At 36.7% G+C, this 15,642-nt stretch overlaps 1 protein-coding gene across 2 annotated transcripts in view; it reads left to right on the plus strand.

Moving 5' to 3' along the window:
- The window catches only part of LOC121860401 (transport and Golgi organization protein 6 homolog), a 33,144-nt gene that overhangs the window by 5,879 nt on the left and 11,623 nt on the right, over positions 1-15,642 (plus strand). For both annotated transcript variants that reach the window (XM_042357522.1, XM_042357523.1), the window contains exons 7-12: positions 665-868; positions 3,405-3,568; positions 7,482-7,661; positions 9,007-10,285; positions 11,363-11,513; positions 15,132-15,232. In XM_042357522.1, the coding sequence (XP_042213456.1) occupies positions 665-868; positions 3,405-3,568; positions 7,482-7,661; positions 9,007-10,285; positions 11,363-11,513; positions 15,132-15,232 (2,079 nt within the window). The remainder of the gene's footprint in view (positions 1-664; positions 869-3,404; positions 3,569-7,481; positions 7,662-9,006; positions 10,286-11,362; positions 11,514-15,131; positions 15,233-15,642) is intronic.

The following is a 15,642-nucleotide window of genomic DNA, read 5'->3' on the forward strand; positions in this document are numbered from 1 at the left end:
TGGCTATGTAATGCAGGAGCTTGCTTCACCAGGTACCCCACTGAGATTTATGTTATGTTTATGTTATTTATGTTGTATTGATAATGTTCTGTGTGTGGTTTTGGGTTACAGATATAATAATATGAGATAAAAACATTAAAATCCATTTTTATTAAACCAGCAATATTGTCACCGCAAATAACAATGGATGTATAGTATCAAGGGCTCCAGTAATCTTTAAGGAAATATAACTTCAAAGGAAACTACTCTATACCTAACCTAGACCTTCACTTCTAATCAATTTTTCTAAAAAATTAACGGAGGCAGTATCAGGCAAGGAATTAGAAGACTACTGGGGAGACATATGCTGTACTAAAACATAAGACTTATATCAGTGAGGTTTAGAATTAGCCGACATTTTAGCTTTATTATACACTTGACCTGGGTATCCAACTACACAAACTGTTAACTTAAATAACCAGGGTACCGGCTACACAGGCACTCTAATTTTTCTTTATTCTTTACCTTGAAGACATGATCAGACAGTCTGAGGAAATACCCATATAATATACACATACCTCTATACCATATGTTATAGTATTATCTGTCTTAAAGCAGAAAAATTTTTGCAGTTTCAACTTTGTACAGTATAAGATGTGCACTCCTCAGAAAATAACTTTTTCAGGGTGGTGTGTGGCTAGGGAAGGTGTGCAGGTCACTGGTTGTACGCAGGTTCTTGATGAAAGCAGGTGGTGTTAGTGCAGTAGTGGTTGCTGGTCTCACTATCTGTGACAAACAGGACTGGCGGCGATGTGAGGCTGTTGCTACGCTCATTGCCCAGGCTAAATTTAAAGATATGGACCTCTTTTTTAGCACACTGGGACCTCAGGTGTGTATTTTACTATATTCATCAGATTTAATATTCAACTTCGCATTTACTGTATGTGCTGTTTACTAATTAAAAAATGAGAATATTCTGCAGATCCATAGGTTTTAGATATTTTACTTACCAATTTAGTCATTTTATACTGCATTTGTAAACCTAAAGAATGTGTTTGTTTGTGTATCACCCTCTAATTATTTTTGTCAGGACTTTTCATGATATTAGTGTCAATGTAACTATGCACAGTGGTCCCTCGGTTAACGAGTGCCTCGGTTAACGAGATTTCGGTTAACGAGATTTCGGTTAACGAGTTACCTTCCATAAGATTGTTAACTTCGGTTAACGAGCAATCCCTCGATTAACGAGTTTCTTACGAGCCGACCTGAACATGTTTTCGCTTGCATTTGGCGGTCCACCAGCTGTAGTATTAGTCCGCCAATACAGTAATCGGTTCTAGGGCTTAAATTCCTTACCATTTTAGCAAATATCAAGAAGTTTATACTATTCAATAATTTTAAAAGTTTAATAATAAATTTTTTGTCATTTTAACAATTATTGAACATAATTGAAGGTAATGAAACTAGTTTTATGCGCGCCATCCAGTCTCTCAACACACCATACAGGCGTCAGTCTTTGTGTCTTTTCAGTGGAGGTAACATCTTGCTTGAGACTCTCTTCAACTAAATGCTTTTTTTCTGTGTTTGCAAGCAAATTATTGGTCATTTTGAAATTTATTTTACATATTGACAATATATAATGCAATGCAGTGTTGATTTAAAGAAAATAATCTTGAATTACACCAAGAGAACTAAAATTTTATGGGTGAAATGGCGCCATGGGGTGACTTCTCTTCCACCCCAATGCCTTCTCTTCTCCCTTCTCCTCCACCCCCATTCTAATTCCCATCATCATCATCATCATCCAGGAGCCTTCTACATACACACCTCAAAGTAAGTGTATTTTTCTACCGTTTTTGTTGAATTTAGGCAATTTTCGGTGAGCTGGAACCAATTACCCAAAAACCCATTGAAACAATGGTTTCGGTTAACGAGTTTTTCGATTAACGAGCAACCTTCTAGAACGGATTGTGCTCATCAACCGAGGGACCACTGTACTGTATTGAACTCTTAGGAAGCTTGACAAGCAGTACCAAGACTTACCCTTGGTGTAGGAGGTTGTCAGCTCTCAACAAAACAATATTAATTCCAAGGGTTGAAATTTGAGATCTATAATGGACCAAACAGAAATCACCATAATTTATATGTACTGTACTATGGATCCTCACAAACTATATTGATAAGGGGTATACCCTCTTTTAGATGTTTTGTTACTTTGTATCCTAGGTTTTCCTAGCATACTTCTGTGACATACCGTATATAAGGCTTGGTTTTAAGCCAACAGTTAACACATTTACTGAGATTTTCCTTAATCACCGTTTTATCTTAACTGGATTCATTCATACATATTTCTCTTATACAAGGTACAATTCTTGCCTTTGAATTATTCTCAAGATAAAACACAGAAATAACACTTGACTTGTGTGATAAGTCTAGAGAATTAATAAGAAAACAGAAAAAAATTACAAATAAGTGCTTACCATTGTTGTAAAAGGGAAGTGTTATCTACAAGAGCTGTATCAAATCTGCCTTAGCTTGCTAAAAACTTTCCTTATAAAATGCATCTAACACATTTTACCTTCGTCAGTCAGTCAAAGGACACAAATGGCACCCCAAGAGTTATGAATGTTTGTCTTATTCATTATGATCTGCTTGTGATGCAATACATTACAGTCACTAGGCTGTATGTAAGAGAGGAAGCCAATATTTTGCTCAATATGATTATTAGGGCGTTACTTTTCAACAGTTAGGTCGTTTGGATGTGCACCACAAGCACACCACCACCAAATCCTTCAGGCCACCTCACCATGATCACTATTTCACCTTGACTGACACCATCACCTTCAACACCACCAGCTCACTTATGGAGCACAGCAACACCTCACTTAGTAGCTTGGAAATACATGCAGCACTACTTAATTTTATTGTGGTCCTCATCTCACTTGTCACTTCAAGTGGTCCAAGCCTTAGTCTATGTGGTAATATTTACAGTGGGCATCTCATGCTCAGCACCCACCCATCATAGTGCCAGTACATGCTCACCACCTGCCCAGGCCAGACTGCCCAAGTGCTCCTGCACTTGCTCTTACTACTACTCTCACTTTGGGTTGCCCCTCTTCCTTGGTGCTTTCCCTATCACTCCTGCTCATGGCTCTTTTCACTATTACTGTACTTCACAGTCCCACTCATTCTCACTCAATGCTGTGCATAGTTCTCAGCCTTCTGTTGTCCTTTGCAGTGCCTCCCGCTATACTGTAGTAGAAATACTGGAAAATATAATTTTTTTATGAAATTTCCTTAATGCAACCAATAGCTAAGTAAAGATTTGCAGTTTGTCAGGTTTTTACTTTAATTGGGTAATGAGTTTATGGCTTATAACACTTTTTATTGTAATTAATCTTTTTAATCTACGATATTATTTGCAGCTGTCGGAACTGATCAATAAGGACAACCTTCAGCCAGAGGTGTTTCGTGTAATAACACTTATTGTAGCACAGATGGTTCAGCGCTCTGCCACGTTGACAGCACTTCATGTAACCAACACATTGATGCAACCCCTGAAAAACACCACCCAACCAGATGCACCGAGGTATTACATTTTCTGAAATTGAATTTGTTAGTGTATATTTAGTGTAACTGCTACAGAATGCTCAGTGTGTTCCTGCACTTGTAGAGCAATACAGTAAAGCCTCTGATAACAACAGTTTGACCAACAACTTTTCATATTTAAGACCCGAGTTAATCTAGGACCCAATTCAATTTATGTCCATATTTCATTCATATTTACGACCAAATTATAATAAAAATAAAGTAAAATTACATTTTCATATAAATAATAACTAAATCCCGATATGTATTATAAAAAAAAGTTACTGTAAAAAAAAAAAGAAGAGCACCTTGCGCAAAGAAACTGCCTGGCTAATGAGTGGTAATGCGCATCGCCAGTAAACAACAGTCAGAGCTTGGCGGTCCATTTGTTTTCACGCATCTGAACAGGAACAGGAGAAAAACTTTCTCAGGTTTCTTACAGCATTTTTGCATCCCTATTCAACATGAGCAAGAGAGCAAGTGTTTCAAAAACTAATAGAAAGTGTATAAGCTTAGCCGAGAAACTAGATGTGTTAAAATGATATGAAAAAGGTGAGAGGTCTGTGGATATTATATGGAGCAAGCAGTGAACATATTTTATGATGTGGATCCATTAACAGAACAAAGCATTAAAATTTATATAAATGCAAATGACCTCTACATAAAGATGTATAATGAGAAAAGAAAGCAGCTGTGCAAGGTTATTTCGACAGCTTTATTATTCGAAGGCCTAAATATCAACTTCAGCTACACCATCAAATTCAGCATCATAAGCAGCTTCAACAACAACTTCAGGTTCAGTAACAGTTTCAGCAACAGCTTTATGGAAAGCTACAGCTTCAGCCAGAGTTGAACCTACAGCTTCAGCCAGAGTTGAACCTACAGCTTCAGTCAGAGTTGAACCTGATGACTTCGTCATCTGAGTAAAAGCTCGCACAATATTCATTGGCTGTCCTTATGTTTTAGATTTACCACCATTGGCGAGTAGAATTTTTGTTTTACATTCGTAAATATTATTTAAAACATATTTGAACACTAAATAAGTGTTGCCTTCATATTCTTATGTAGAGAAATGACGATATGTTTCCACATGTACGCACTTACTGTACATACGTTGGCGTTCCCAATCATCTTGCTTTATTTACTTACCATTTGTGGTTAACTACTTCCAGTGTTCCATTTATTAACATTAAATAACATTACTTAAAACATACATACAGGTGTTAAATTTTTTTAAATTAAGTTCACTACAGCTACAACTAGGGTTTTATTTTCTTCAGTTTCTTATGTAGAACCATCGTCACTCACGAAAACAGTACCGTCTTGTCTCCTCATGTGTGTTTTAATATTCTACTTATTATTAATGAATTGCATTGTTCATTTCACATTATATAAACATTAATTCAATCAAATACATAGTCGGTAATAAACAATAATGAATCTTTTGTCCATATTCTTAAGATAAATGACTGTGGTATCCTTAAATGTTCACGTATATGTTGGCGTTCTCAGTCCATCTCACTTTTTTTTCTTTACCATTAGTGGTTAGCTACTTCTATTGTTTCATTTATTAGCATTAAATAACATTACTTAAAACATATACACCTAGACCCCGACTTACGACTACGTGGACTTACGACCGTCGGGACTTACGACCGCCTCAGATATAGATAAAAAAAAAAAAAAAAAAAAAAAAAAAAAAAAAAAAAAAAAAAAAAAAAATTTAAATGACACACGCATTTTCTATACCGAAACGTTTCCAGTTAATGTAGTCTCCATGTATAATTAGAAAATTATGGGGGCCCCATGTGCATTCAGCTGACTACATTAAAGGTTAAGTGCTCAGTCACACTGTATCCATTCCTTATTATTTATTACTTCACTGTACTGTATCCATTCATCATTATTCATTACTTTTACTGTACTGTATTTCATTGTAGATTTTTTATTAAAAAAAAAAAATTTTTTTTTTACCTATGTCGGACTTACGACCTGGATTTGGGTCCCTAACCCCGTCGTAAGTCGGGGTCTAGGTCTGTATAATCATTTTTTTACATTAATTTTACTACAGCTACAACCAGGGTCTTATTTTCTTCATTTTGTCGTGTAGAACCATCGTCCCAGACTCCCGGCTGTAAATACAAACGAAAACAATGGCGTCCCATCTCCTCTCGTGTGACCATATTATTATTCATTTATATTGTATAAGGTGCATTCAGAAACATTATTTAAAGAATAGAGTTTGCAATTTTCATTAATTGTATTGTTTTTGGGGTATAAGAGGGTAAAAACCACACAAAAGATATGGAAAGGTCACTCTTGGGAACGCATCTCATTATTATTGCTTATTTTAATGGTAATTAATGATTCACCTTACACTGCAATATTGGAGGACACATTACCGTTGTTATTCGAGGCTTTACTGTATTAATTTTAGGGCCAATTCTGATTAGTTCATACATATGATATAAGGCAACATATTTTTTGTAACTTTTATTGACAATTGTCTGTTAGCTGGAATAATTGGTGTGAAGCCTGACTGGTTGATAGAAAATTCCAATTACTCATTAGAGTTCATTCAACTGGACAAATTGTCCCTTAAACTAAACCAGTTACTTCTTGCTTATTTGTGTAGTTTGCTGCTCTTTTAGCAAGTGTTTGGCTGTACAGTGCTGGACCTTTTGTTTTCAGCTGGCTCTATTATGAAAGCCATCTGGCTTTAGGAAAATTTGCAGAAATTGAGGATAGACCCTGATCTCCCCCTTTTCTAGTAGGTTCTGAAGCCAGATGACTCTGATCTCTCCAATCTCCCTTAGTTTGTACTTAACTGGCAAATTCTTACAGGGAAGTGGCATTGGTAATGATGTGTGAATATAGAATTGGGCAGTTCATGGCTCTAATATGACCTACTGCCCTGTCCAAGGACTCACGGACCCCTTAGTCAGTAGCCTGGTGTTATGAGTAACCTGGCTTCAGTCTCCTTCAGAATAAAAAAGATTTCAGAAAGATTTCTTCATTTTCACAAGTAGAAATTTAAATCTGGTGAACATTTCTGGGGAAAAATAGGCATCTCTCTCAAATCTGATGATTGGTTAGTGGAGAAGACACTATACATTCCTTACTTGCCTCATAATTATGCCACAGATTCCTATAGTTGATGGGATCCTTGTGTTTCTTGCCATCACATTTTTTATTTACTTATTTTTGTGAAGCTTAATTAATGACTGTCCCCCAATGTACAAACAGAAAAAAGGAATTATTAGATGAAGACAAAGATTTCTTTATATTTTTTGAAACTCTTCAGTACCTAGGTAATGGATCTTAAAGTGCATAGCGCCCTTTTTTATTGTACATTTTGTGGCTGTTTTTCCCATCATCAAGAGGGAGACAAGGCATTGTACAATATTTTAAATTTTTTTTTTAACACGAGTATGGGGAAAATATATCCAAAAGTTTTATTTATTTTTGTTGTTGTTTGCTTTAGGATGTAGGAAAAGACAGCAATTGTTCTTGTAAGAAATGGTAGTAGGTGTACTGTAAACAGTTTCTCCTCGACTTACGACATATTCGACTTCCGACGACCCGGACATACGACGGCCATGGTCGTATAAAATATTTATTCACATTACGTATTTTCGAGTCCCAATGTTAGTGATCGTGCTGTGTACTGACAAAAGTTTTTTTTTTTAATTCCCTTTAAAATGGCTGGCAAGCATAAAAGTGAGAGTTCGCATGGTGCTGAGAAGAAAAAGAGACCCCCATTTTAGAATTATTTTCGACTTTTCGACTTACGACCTGGTAGTCGGGACTGAACCCCGTTGTAAGTCGAGGAGAGACTGTATGTAATCTAATGTCATTCATATTTATTTATAATATCAGATGTAGATTATAGAACATGAAGTATTCTATTGCAGTTTGTGTGCTAACTTCAACCTCACAATGTGTGTTGGGAGAATTCACAAGTTGTTTGTGGAAATTCCACCTCCCAGTTCAGCCTTGACTAACCTTCTCCGTCCGGTCCTCAACCCTTTGATGATGATTGCTGCGCTGGCTACTACTCGCCTTCGTACCCTGGCACGACAAATCATCATTAGGTGAGTGAGCTCTGCAGTATATCGAATTAACAGAAAACACTTAATTTCCAGTTAGGTGTCCATGAAATTGATAATGCAAGCCAAGATATCAGAAAAGTATTATCAAACACTTCAAATGTGTTAGAGGTCATTGAGATACTGTATGTTTTTTAATGTAATCAAGGAATTAAATATAAACAAGTGTGGTTCATGGAAAATTTTATTACAGGTATATCAAGTAAGTCAACATAACTTCTACCTTGAGATAAAACTATTCAGACTTAGAGCCAGATTTCAGCATAATATCACAACCATAAGTCATCTTAGCATATATTGTAGTGGGGTCTGTCTTTTCAAATAAATATGAACATTTGTAAGTAAGTAAAAGAGAATAATTACCAGCTTTTTCAATGTAACTAACCACATAACATATAATCTCAAATTCCAAATACTGTACAGTATTAATACAGTACAGTACTTTTTTACTTTTAGTATATGTACAGTATTATATGATTTTTATTAGTGTAAGCATGGTCAAGGCCTCTCCAATGTTTACCAGGGAAATACCATATAGAGTTACCAGTAAGATATGAGAGATAGAAAATTGGGATAAAAATTTTATGATTAGGTTTTAGATAAAGGAAAGGCGGAGAATGTTGTGAGTATAATCAAGTGAACAGAAGAGTGTATAAAGAGGGAAGAAATGGAAGCATGAGTGAGTATAGTACAGTTACGGAGGAGAGGGAGTAAATTGTTAGTACAGTAGAGATTAAATGTTTGGCATAAAGATTCAGTAACAAAATACAGCACAATAAAATATAATTACTGTATTTGTATCACTTTGTTTATACTGTATTATTAGTTTCTGTAAATACCCCTTCACATTAACTTAATTAATTATTCTCTAACACTCAATGTTAATATGACTCATTTAGACAGGGGAGTGTGGTAGCAAAAGTGGACATTGGGAATTTTTCTCTGAGCATGTGTATAGACTTTATAGTCTCCCTCAGAAGAGCAGATGACAGTGAGATTACCTGCCATTCACTGTGTCATTAACTTTTCTGAGGAAGACTGTAAGGTCAAAACACATGTCAAGAGTAAAATACTCAACATCTAGTTGTTGGGTACAGTATAAGTCTACAAATAATCTTTCAATATGTCATCGTTCAACTACAATCACCATGCAAACTCATGTGAAGACAAGTAGATTTATCACTCACACCTTCATGCACAGTCACTGAACTAGTTGCTTGATTGTCCAATTTCTCTTCAGTTACTCACATGTAATATGTGGAATATTATTAAAAATGTTCTGTACAGTATTCTTATATTTTTATATTTTTATGTTTGTAATGTTTTTCAGGTATTTATCTCAACTATCACCAGAGGATGTTGTTGAAACACTCCTTGTTCTATCCAGCCTCACGACTTGTGTTCAGTCACCACCAGTAAACTCAGCTTTAAGGTTTTCTGTTGATGATGATGGTGGAGTTAAAATGGATGTTATTGTAGAGTCACACAAGAGGAATGTTTTGGAAGAAGATGAAAACCTTTCTATTTGTCTTATTTCTATTTTGGAGCAGCTGAAAAATTATAGAGTTGTTTTATTGTTTTATGAGAGATTGGCTCTGTATATAGACTTTACATCTCTAAATGAGAAAGAAATACCCTCAACAATGCTTATCACTGATGAAGAAGTTGAAGCAAACCAGGTTGAAGCAATGAGAAGTATTGTTCTTTGCTGTAGTCTTTTAACACAGTTATCTGAAAATGATCAAGTGACAAGTGATCTATTCACGGATCTGTCGGCTGCAGTACCAGTTGTTCATACACTTATAAGAGTAGGCTGTCAAAAGTGTGAAGATGAACAGTTACATAAAATACAAGTGTCACTCATTATGAATGTCATAATGCTTGTTTCTTGCTATGTAAGTGATCGCACATTAAGAAAGAAAATGGCAAGTGAAGACTGGAATGGGTTAAAATCTCTCTTGCCATCCTTGACAGAAATTGTGCAGAATATCAGTGATGAAACAGTTCTCTTATTTGTTGAGCAACTGAAGAATCTTGTTCTAACCCATGGGGTTGTTAACAGTCAACCTGAAACTGTGGCAAGCACTAAGAAAGCCAACAAAAACACTTCTTCTGGAAGTGTAGATGTTAAAAATCATGATGGGGTAAACTCTACCCCACAATATATGAAAGGCAACAAACAGTATATGAAAACAGAGGAAGAGCCAGATGTTGATACTCAAACTGATGGTGTGGTGAAAAGTGGCCTTCAGGCAAAAGAAAGTAAAACAAGTGCTTCCATAAAGATGGAGGTTGATTCTAACAATAAAATTGAAGAAAATTCAAATGCACCTGTTAGGAAAGCCGAGAAAAAAAAATTGACAAATGAAAAGCAAAGCAGTTTTTCTTACAAACAGGCCATGGAGGACTTGTTCAGCCCACTGTTACCAATACGTGGACATGCCCTTCTAGATTTAGGCAAATTGATTGGGAAACGTGATGAAGAAACAATGACTCACAAGGAGCATCTTTTATCAATATTCCAACATAATCTGAAAGAAGAAGATTCATATCTGTACCTCATGGCTGTTGAGGGGTTAGCTGTGCTGTGTGATGCTTTTCCAGACAAGGTAAATTACACATGCTATGATTCTTTCCTATTTGATTAATAATTTGATAAACATAATATACTGTAATATAATTTTTTAGCATGAACCATTCATCTCTAGATTTATTAGTAGGTATTGAAATATAACAGGAACACCAAGAAAATTTGCCTTAGATTACTATGTATTACTTTAGCTTATGTTAGATGAGAGATAAGAGAATGTAGAGAGTTTTATGGTATACAGTATTCTGCTCACTAAGGAAACTTGACATTAGTGATTAGTGTCATCCCTACTACAACCAATGCCCTTAAAGGGAGAGTAAAGGGGTCCTAAGAATGTTTGACATCTCATCAGGTTGTGTGCACTTTTCATTTTCTTCTCAAATTGACCATGATGGTTTTTGGGCGACAATACCAAATTGATCCCAGGTTTGCCAGCCACTAAATAGGTAGTCTCATTGTTTGCTCACCCAACAGTGGAGATAAGTACTTCTGTCAAGCCACACACATCAGTGCTAGTATTTATAATCCATTTTTTTTAAGATGCTTCCAAACAAGGGTTAGGTTTCCATTTATGTTAACTTTAAGCAATTTTGAGTGGTTCTCATTATCATAATAGTCTTAGGAAACAAGATTTAGGGGAGGAGTCTCTGGTTTTTATTGACACCTCTAAGAAAGCAATATTCCTCTTGGTCCATTCTGCAGTGGAAGTAAGGTTTTGATTGCTATATTACTGTATATTAAAATTAGTAAGAATAATTTAATTCTCTGTGGCACCAATAAACATGATAACACAGAATATGCCATTGGTAGTTGCATATGAGAGTGAGCTTGGAGTTAAGAATATGAGGCCAAATAAGAGAACCATCAAAGAGAGTACCTGACACTTCTCCCTCAGTATAGTCAGAAGATTACTGAGGTCAACCAATAAGCTGTCATCTTCAATGAAAGGAAATATTTATTGTGAACTAAAGGGTTGGAATGATGTTGAGCATTACACAAACTGAGGGCTGAATGAGAGTGTCTTTTTACACTGCTCTTCAATTTTTGTGGTTATGAGAAGATATAACTTTAGGTATAACTAACTATTGTTTTGCAGGTTGTGGAAATACTCTGCCAGGAGTTCAGTGTGGGAAATCGTAGCGTAGAAGACCGAACAAAGTTAGCAGAGGCATTGACTCGGGCCACAAGGCGCCTGGGACCGTTGTTGCCTCACTACAAAAACCATTTTATTAATGCTTTTCTAACTGGTGAGTGTTTTTGTAAGTCTTTCTAGAATGGAAGCCTCAAAAAAACAGATTGAAAGCCATCTGGTTCTTACCAGGTTTCCCTTATTTCTGGTTACTTTCTGTCTTGCACACTGATAATGTGGATTTTGTTGCAGTTTGATTGTTGCCAATAACCCAAGAGGGTACAGCTCAGTGCTGAATGGTCAGTCAGAAACCTGAGATGTTGTGTTTGGTTTCACTTGTGCAGTATCCCACTAGTCTCTCTTTTGCTGTTGTGATACAAACCTATGTTATGGTGTGATTTTACCCTAACTTCATGACCTACCTCAGGATTGAGCAACTGCATATAAACAGCAAGTTTACTGTAGGTATCATCATTCAAGATGCCAAGACCTTAACTTATTATTTGGATCTAAAACCAAGTAAGTTGTGATATTTAGATTATCCTCACCTTTATATCAGGATCATGATATACTGTAGTGTGGGGGCAGACTGAAAAAAAAAGGCCCTAAATTTTGAGTTTGTTTTACAGGAGAGAGTAAAAGCAGCTACCATGCTAGGCTGTAATATCATGTATAATACCTCTCCCATCACTCCCAGGGTGATGGTCACTTCATCTAGTGGGGTATGGCTTTCACATGGGTCAGTAAATACAAAATATGCTAATGTGCCACTGAATCCCTTAAAAATCTTTGTCTGATATTTTCTCTTTATAGATTTTACTACTGTAATCAGGGTTTGGAAACTCCTTAAATAAATCATGTACAGGAAGCACACAATTAGGATAATTAGTTTTCTTAACAAAAAGTTAATGCTAACTTACTCGAAGCAAATTAAAGTGCTCATCATTCTGATTTATTGTCATCCTGGAGAGTGAAAGGGTTGAAGAATGATCTACCACCACATTTACATGCAGGAATGCATATCAGTTCATTTCATGCACAGTTGCAAGTTGCTCTTTGGTAATGTGTCGCACATTGCAGTGTTCAAGATATTTCAAAGTCTTTGTTATAGATAACTGATTCATCAGCACTGATTTCAGTAGTCCAGTCTCCATTACTTTTCATCCAAAGTTCACAGGAAATGAGACCTCTAGCCTTGGCTCTGTAATTGTACCATATCATTGCTTAATAGTGCATGTGATGAATATGCTGTACCAGAGCATCATGTGGTGGAGGTAGTGATTCGGGGGGCTTGGACCTGAACAGCTGTGCTTGAAGTGCATCCACAGAGGTGAGACTTGAAGAGCTGGAGTACAAACTCTTGCTAATGTTTCCTCGCACAGGTTTTCATGTCTTAGACCATCGAACAGGGTGGATTTCTAAAGTATATTTTCTGAGCAGTCTTCCTTCCATGTCCTGCAAACTGGCTAGTGGTATCATAGCCAGTTAAGGAGTGAAAGCCAGGTAAAAACTTGTAAATTTATCTCGATGCATAGATGGCATGGAGAGGAATGTAATTAGATCTCTTTTTGGTCCCTGCACACATCCATACTTCAGTTGCAGTCAGGCCTTTGAAGAAATGAATCAAAAGAATCAGTATATCTGTGTTGCTGCACTGGATGAGCTGCCTCCATAGCCCTTTTTTCCTGCATCCAAAGCATACAGTATGGTGTCTTCATGGTTTGACTTTAAGAAATCTGGTGCTTCACCATAAGATGACTCCAACATCTGAGAAACTACCTGCTGTGATGAAGACCTTGTTTGCTGATGGGCTGGACTTTGTTTTAGCCAACAACTGCTGGGACAAAAAGTCTACAAGGGCAGTCTTGTTTTTTTGTGAAATCAATGAATGTTCTCCTCTGCTTTGGAAGAGGGTTATGTGGATTGCCAATTTTCCGTCTGATTGGTTTGCGATGGGTGGCTGACTTTCGCACCTTTGTAACAGCTTTAAAGGAGTCTGACTTTTAGTGATTGAACACAACGTCAACCCTTGTGCAGTCTTCAGTAAAGGAACAAGCACTGAATTTGCAAACACATCAGCCAGGTCACCAAAAGTGTTCATTCCATGTGGTTTTCCTATACTCTGAACAAGTGCTATTCTACTGTATCTAATAAACAACAAGTTTTTATTCCATCTGGCTCTTGAAGCTGTATTTCAGTTTGACCATCACCAAGAATGTGGCCAAATGTTGCTTTATCTGTGGCATGAAGGGTTCCATCTGGATTAGCAAGTGATAGAGGGACTGATGTGAGCATATGCATGCATTTCACTAGTTTTCAAAGTCAATCTTTCTACCACTTTCAGCAGAAACCACAAATCTTAGAAAGAGATCTCTATCTTCATTAATGTTAGAATGCTTCAATGAGAACTTGGACACCACAGCAGATTTAGCTCTCATGGCTGAAAATGTCCTTGAGTTGCTCTTTTTGATTTTATCAAAGAACTTCCTGCCACTATTTTCTGATAGCACTGTTTAACAAACTTTTGTGTTTTCCATGTGTCTCTGCATTCAGCAGGTATTGCTTCACTTCCTCTGGTGCAACATCTTTTGTTAATATGCACAATAGTTCAGGTCCTGGGTGGGTAAACACATGAAAATTCTCAAATTGCCCTGCAATGGAATCGATATTCTCCATGTCTCGTAGCAATTGCTCTGGTGCCATTTCAATATGCTCACCATTATCCTTGGATTCAATGCCCATCATCTGTCTGGTTGCAGCTGCTAACCAAGCCCTGTCATAGTAAGTGAGACACCACCTTTCTCATGCTATTTCTGTTCTTGTGATGCCCACCTCAGGTACATTCTCCTCTAGCTGGTGAATGTCAGTCAGATACATACATCCCCATCGAAAGTGATTGTTATGGAATCAGTTTGGAAAGAGAAGAAAGATGAAAGGACCAGGATCCCTCTCATTCAGCCCTAATGAAGTCCAGTCGAGTCTGAACCATTTTCATGTTCTGTAACCAATACAGTATACTCTGATGTTGGACTGAACAAAACCTTTGCTGTAAAATCGGAAGAATGTAGAGTTACAGTCTGCAATTTAAGGTCTAGTTCATTCACAGTATTTCTCACTGTCTGGTTTTCCCTTTGAAAGCCATTGACTATGGTTTCTGGTGTCATTTGCTCTCATTGACCCCTGGAAGGCTCCTGCTCCATTTGTTATTGTGACCAGCACCCTGGAAGTGAAGAGGAAGGTATACTGTATATAGAATCATCTTAACATTGTAGTTGCTTTTTTCTCTTGTGTAAAACAAAAGTTAAAATGTCCGGTCTCTGACCCCTACTATGAAGGATATCCTTTTGGTATGAAAGTTCATAAAATGGGAAAACTATTTTGAGAGATTTAATGTGAGTATAACATCAGATGCCTGTCCATTCATTTGTTGATATTGGTCACAAAGTCCTCTTTCCTTACAGCCCAGTTTCAGATCTCAGTAACCCAGTACAGGTTGGCTATAACGTGGAATTTTAGGATCAGTCCATCATTTTTGAACAGTTTAAGGGTTGATTATTTTATAAATTATGCCCAGATAGAACTTGGTGTAATGTGTCCTCTGAGAGATATAACTTTTTATTGGTATAGCTTTATGTGGTCACTGTTGTAAATTGCAGGATTTATTTGACATATTGTACATGTTTCGATATACAGGATCTTTATTAAATTTTTTAGTGTTTTTTATTTTTTATTTCAGGAGTTAGAGATAAAGAGGCTATTGTGCGGGCAGCAAGTCTTTCTGGACTGGGTGATGTGTGCAAAGTGCTACGCTTAAGTCTAGGACCTATTGTCCATGAGGTGAGACAACTTATCCTTTATTGTTGTTAGTAAAAAGGTTCTTTCCCATGAACTTGCTGACGTGTGTAGATTTTCCATGTAGCTAAATCATGGCTATCCAGGAAGTAATGGTGTGTGTGAATGATAGGGAGTTTGGCAGTGAGTGGTTTATGGAGATGGACGTGTTCCTGATGGGGGATGTTAAGATGTTTGAAGCAATACTGATGAACCTTACTCATATATCTGGTGAAAGGGGAGCACTATAAGAGCACACAATTGTTACAGTAAGAAAAAACCATAAATAACAGCAATTGAAATGAGGTTTGGTTGGATCTTAGCATCAGCCACCCTGCAGTACTCTAGTAGCAGGAAAAGGCTTGCAAGTGTGAAAGAAAAAAATATTGTAATGTATTTATCTGAACTTCATGGAT

The sequence above is a fragment of the Homarus americanus genome, unplaced genomic scaffold, assembly GCF_018991925.1.
Source record: "Homarus americanus isolate GMGI-L3 unplaced genomic scaffold, GMGI_Hamer_2.0 scaffold28051, whole genome shotgun sequence".
Taxonomy (NCBI): domain Eukaryota; kingdom Metazoa; phylum Arthropoda; class Malacostraca; order Decapoda; family Nephropidae; genus Homarus; species Homarus americanus.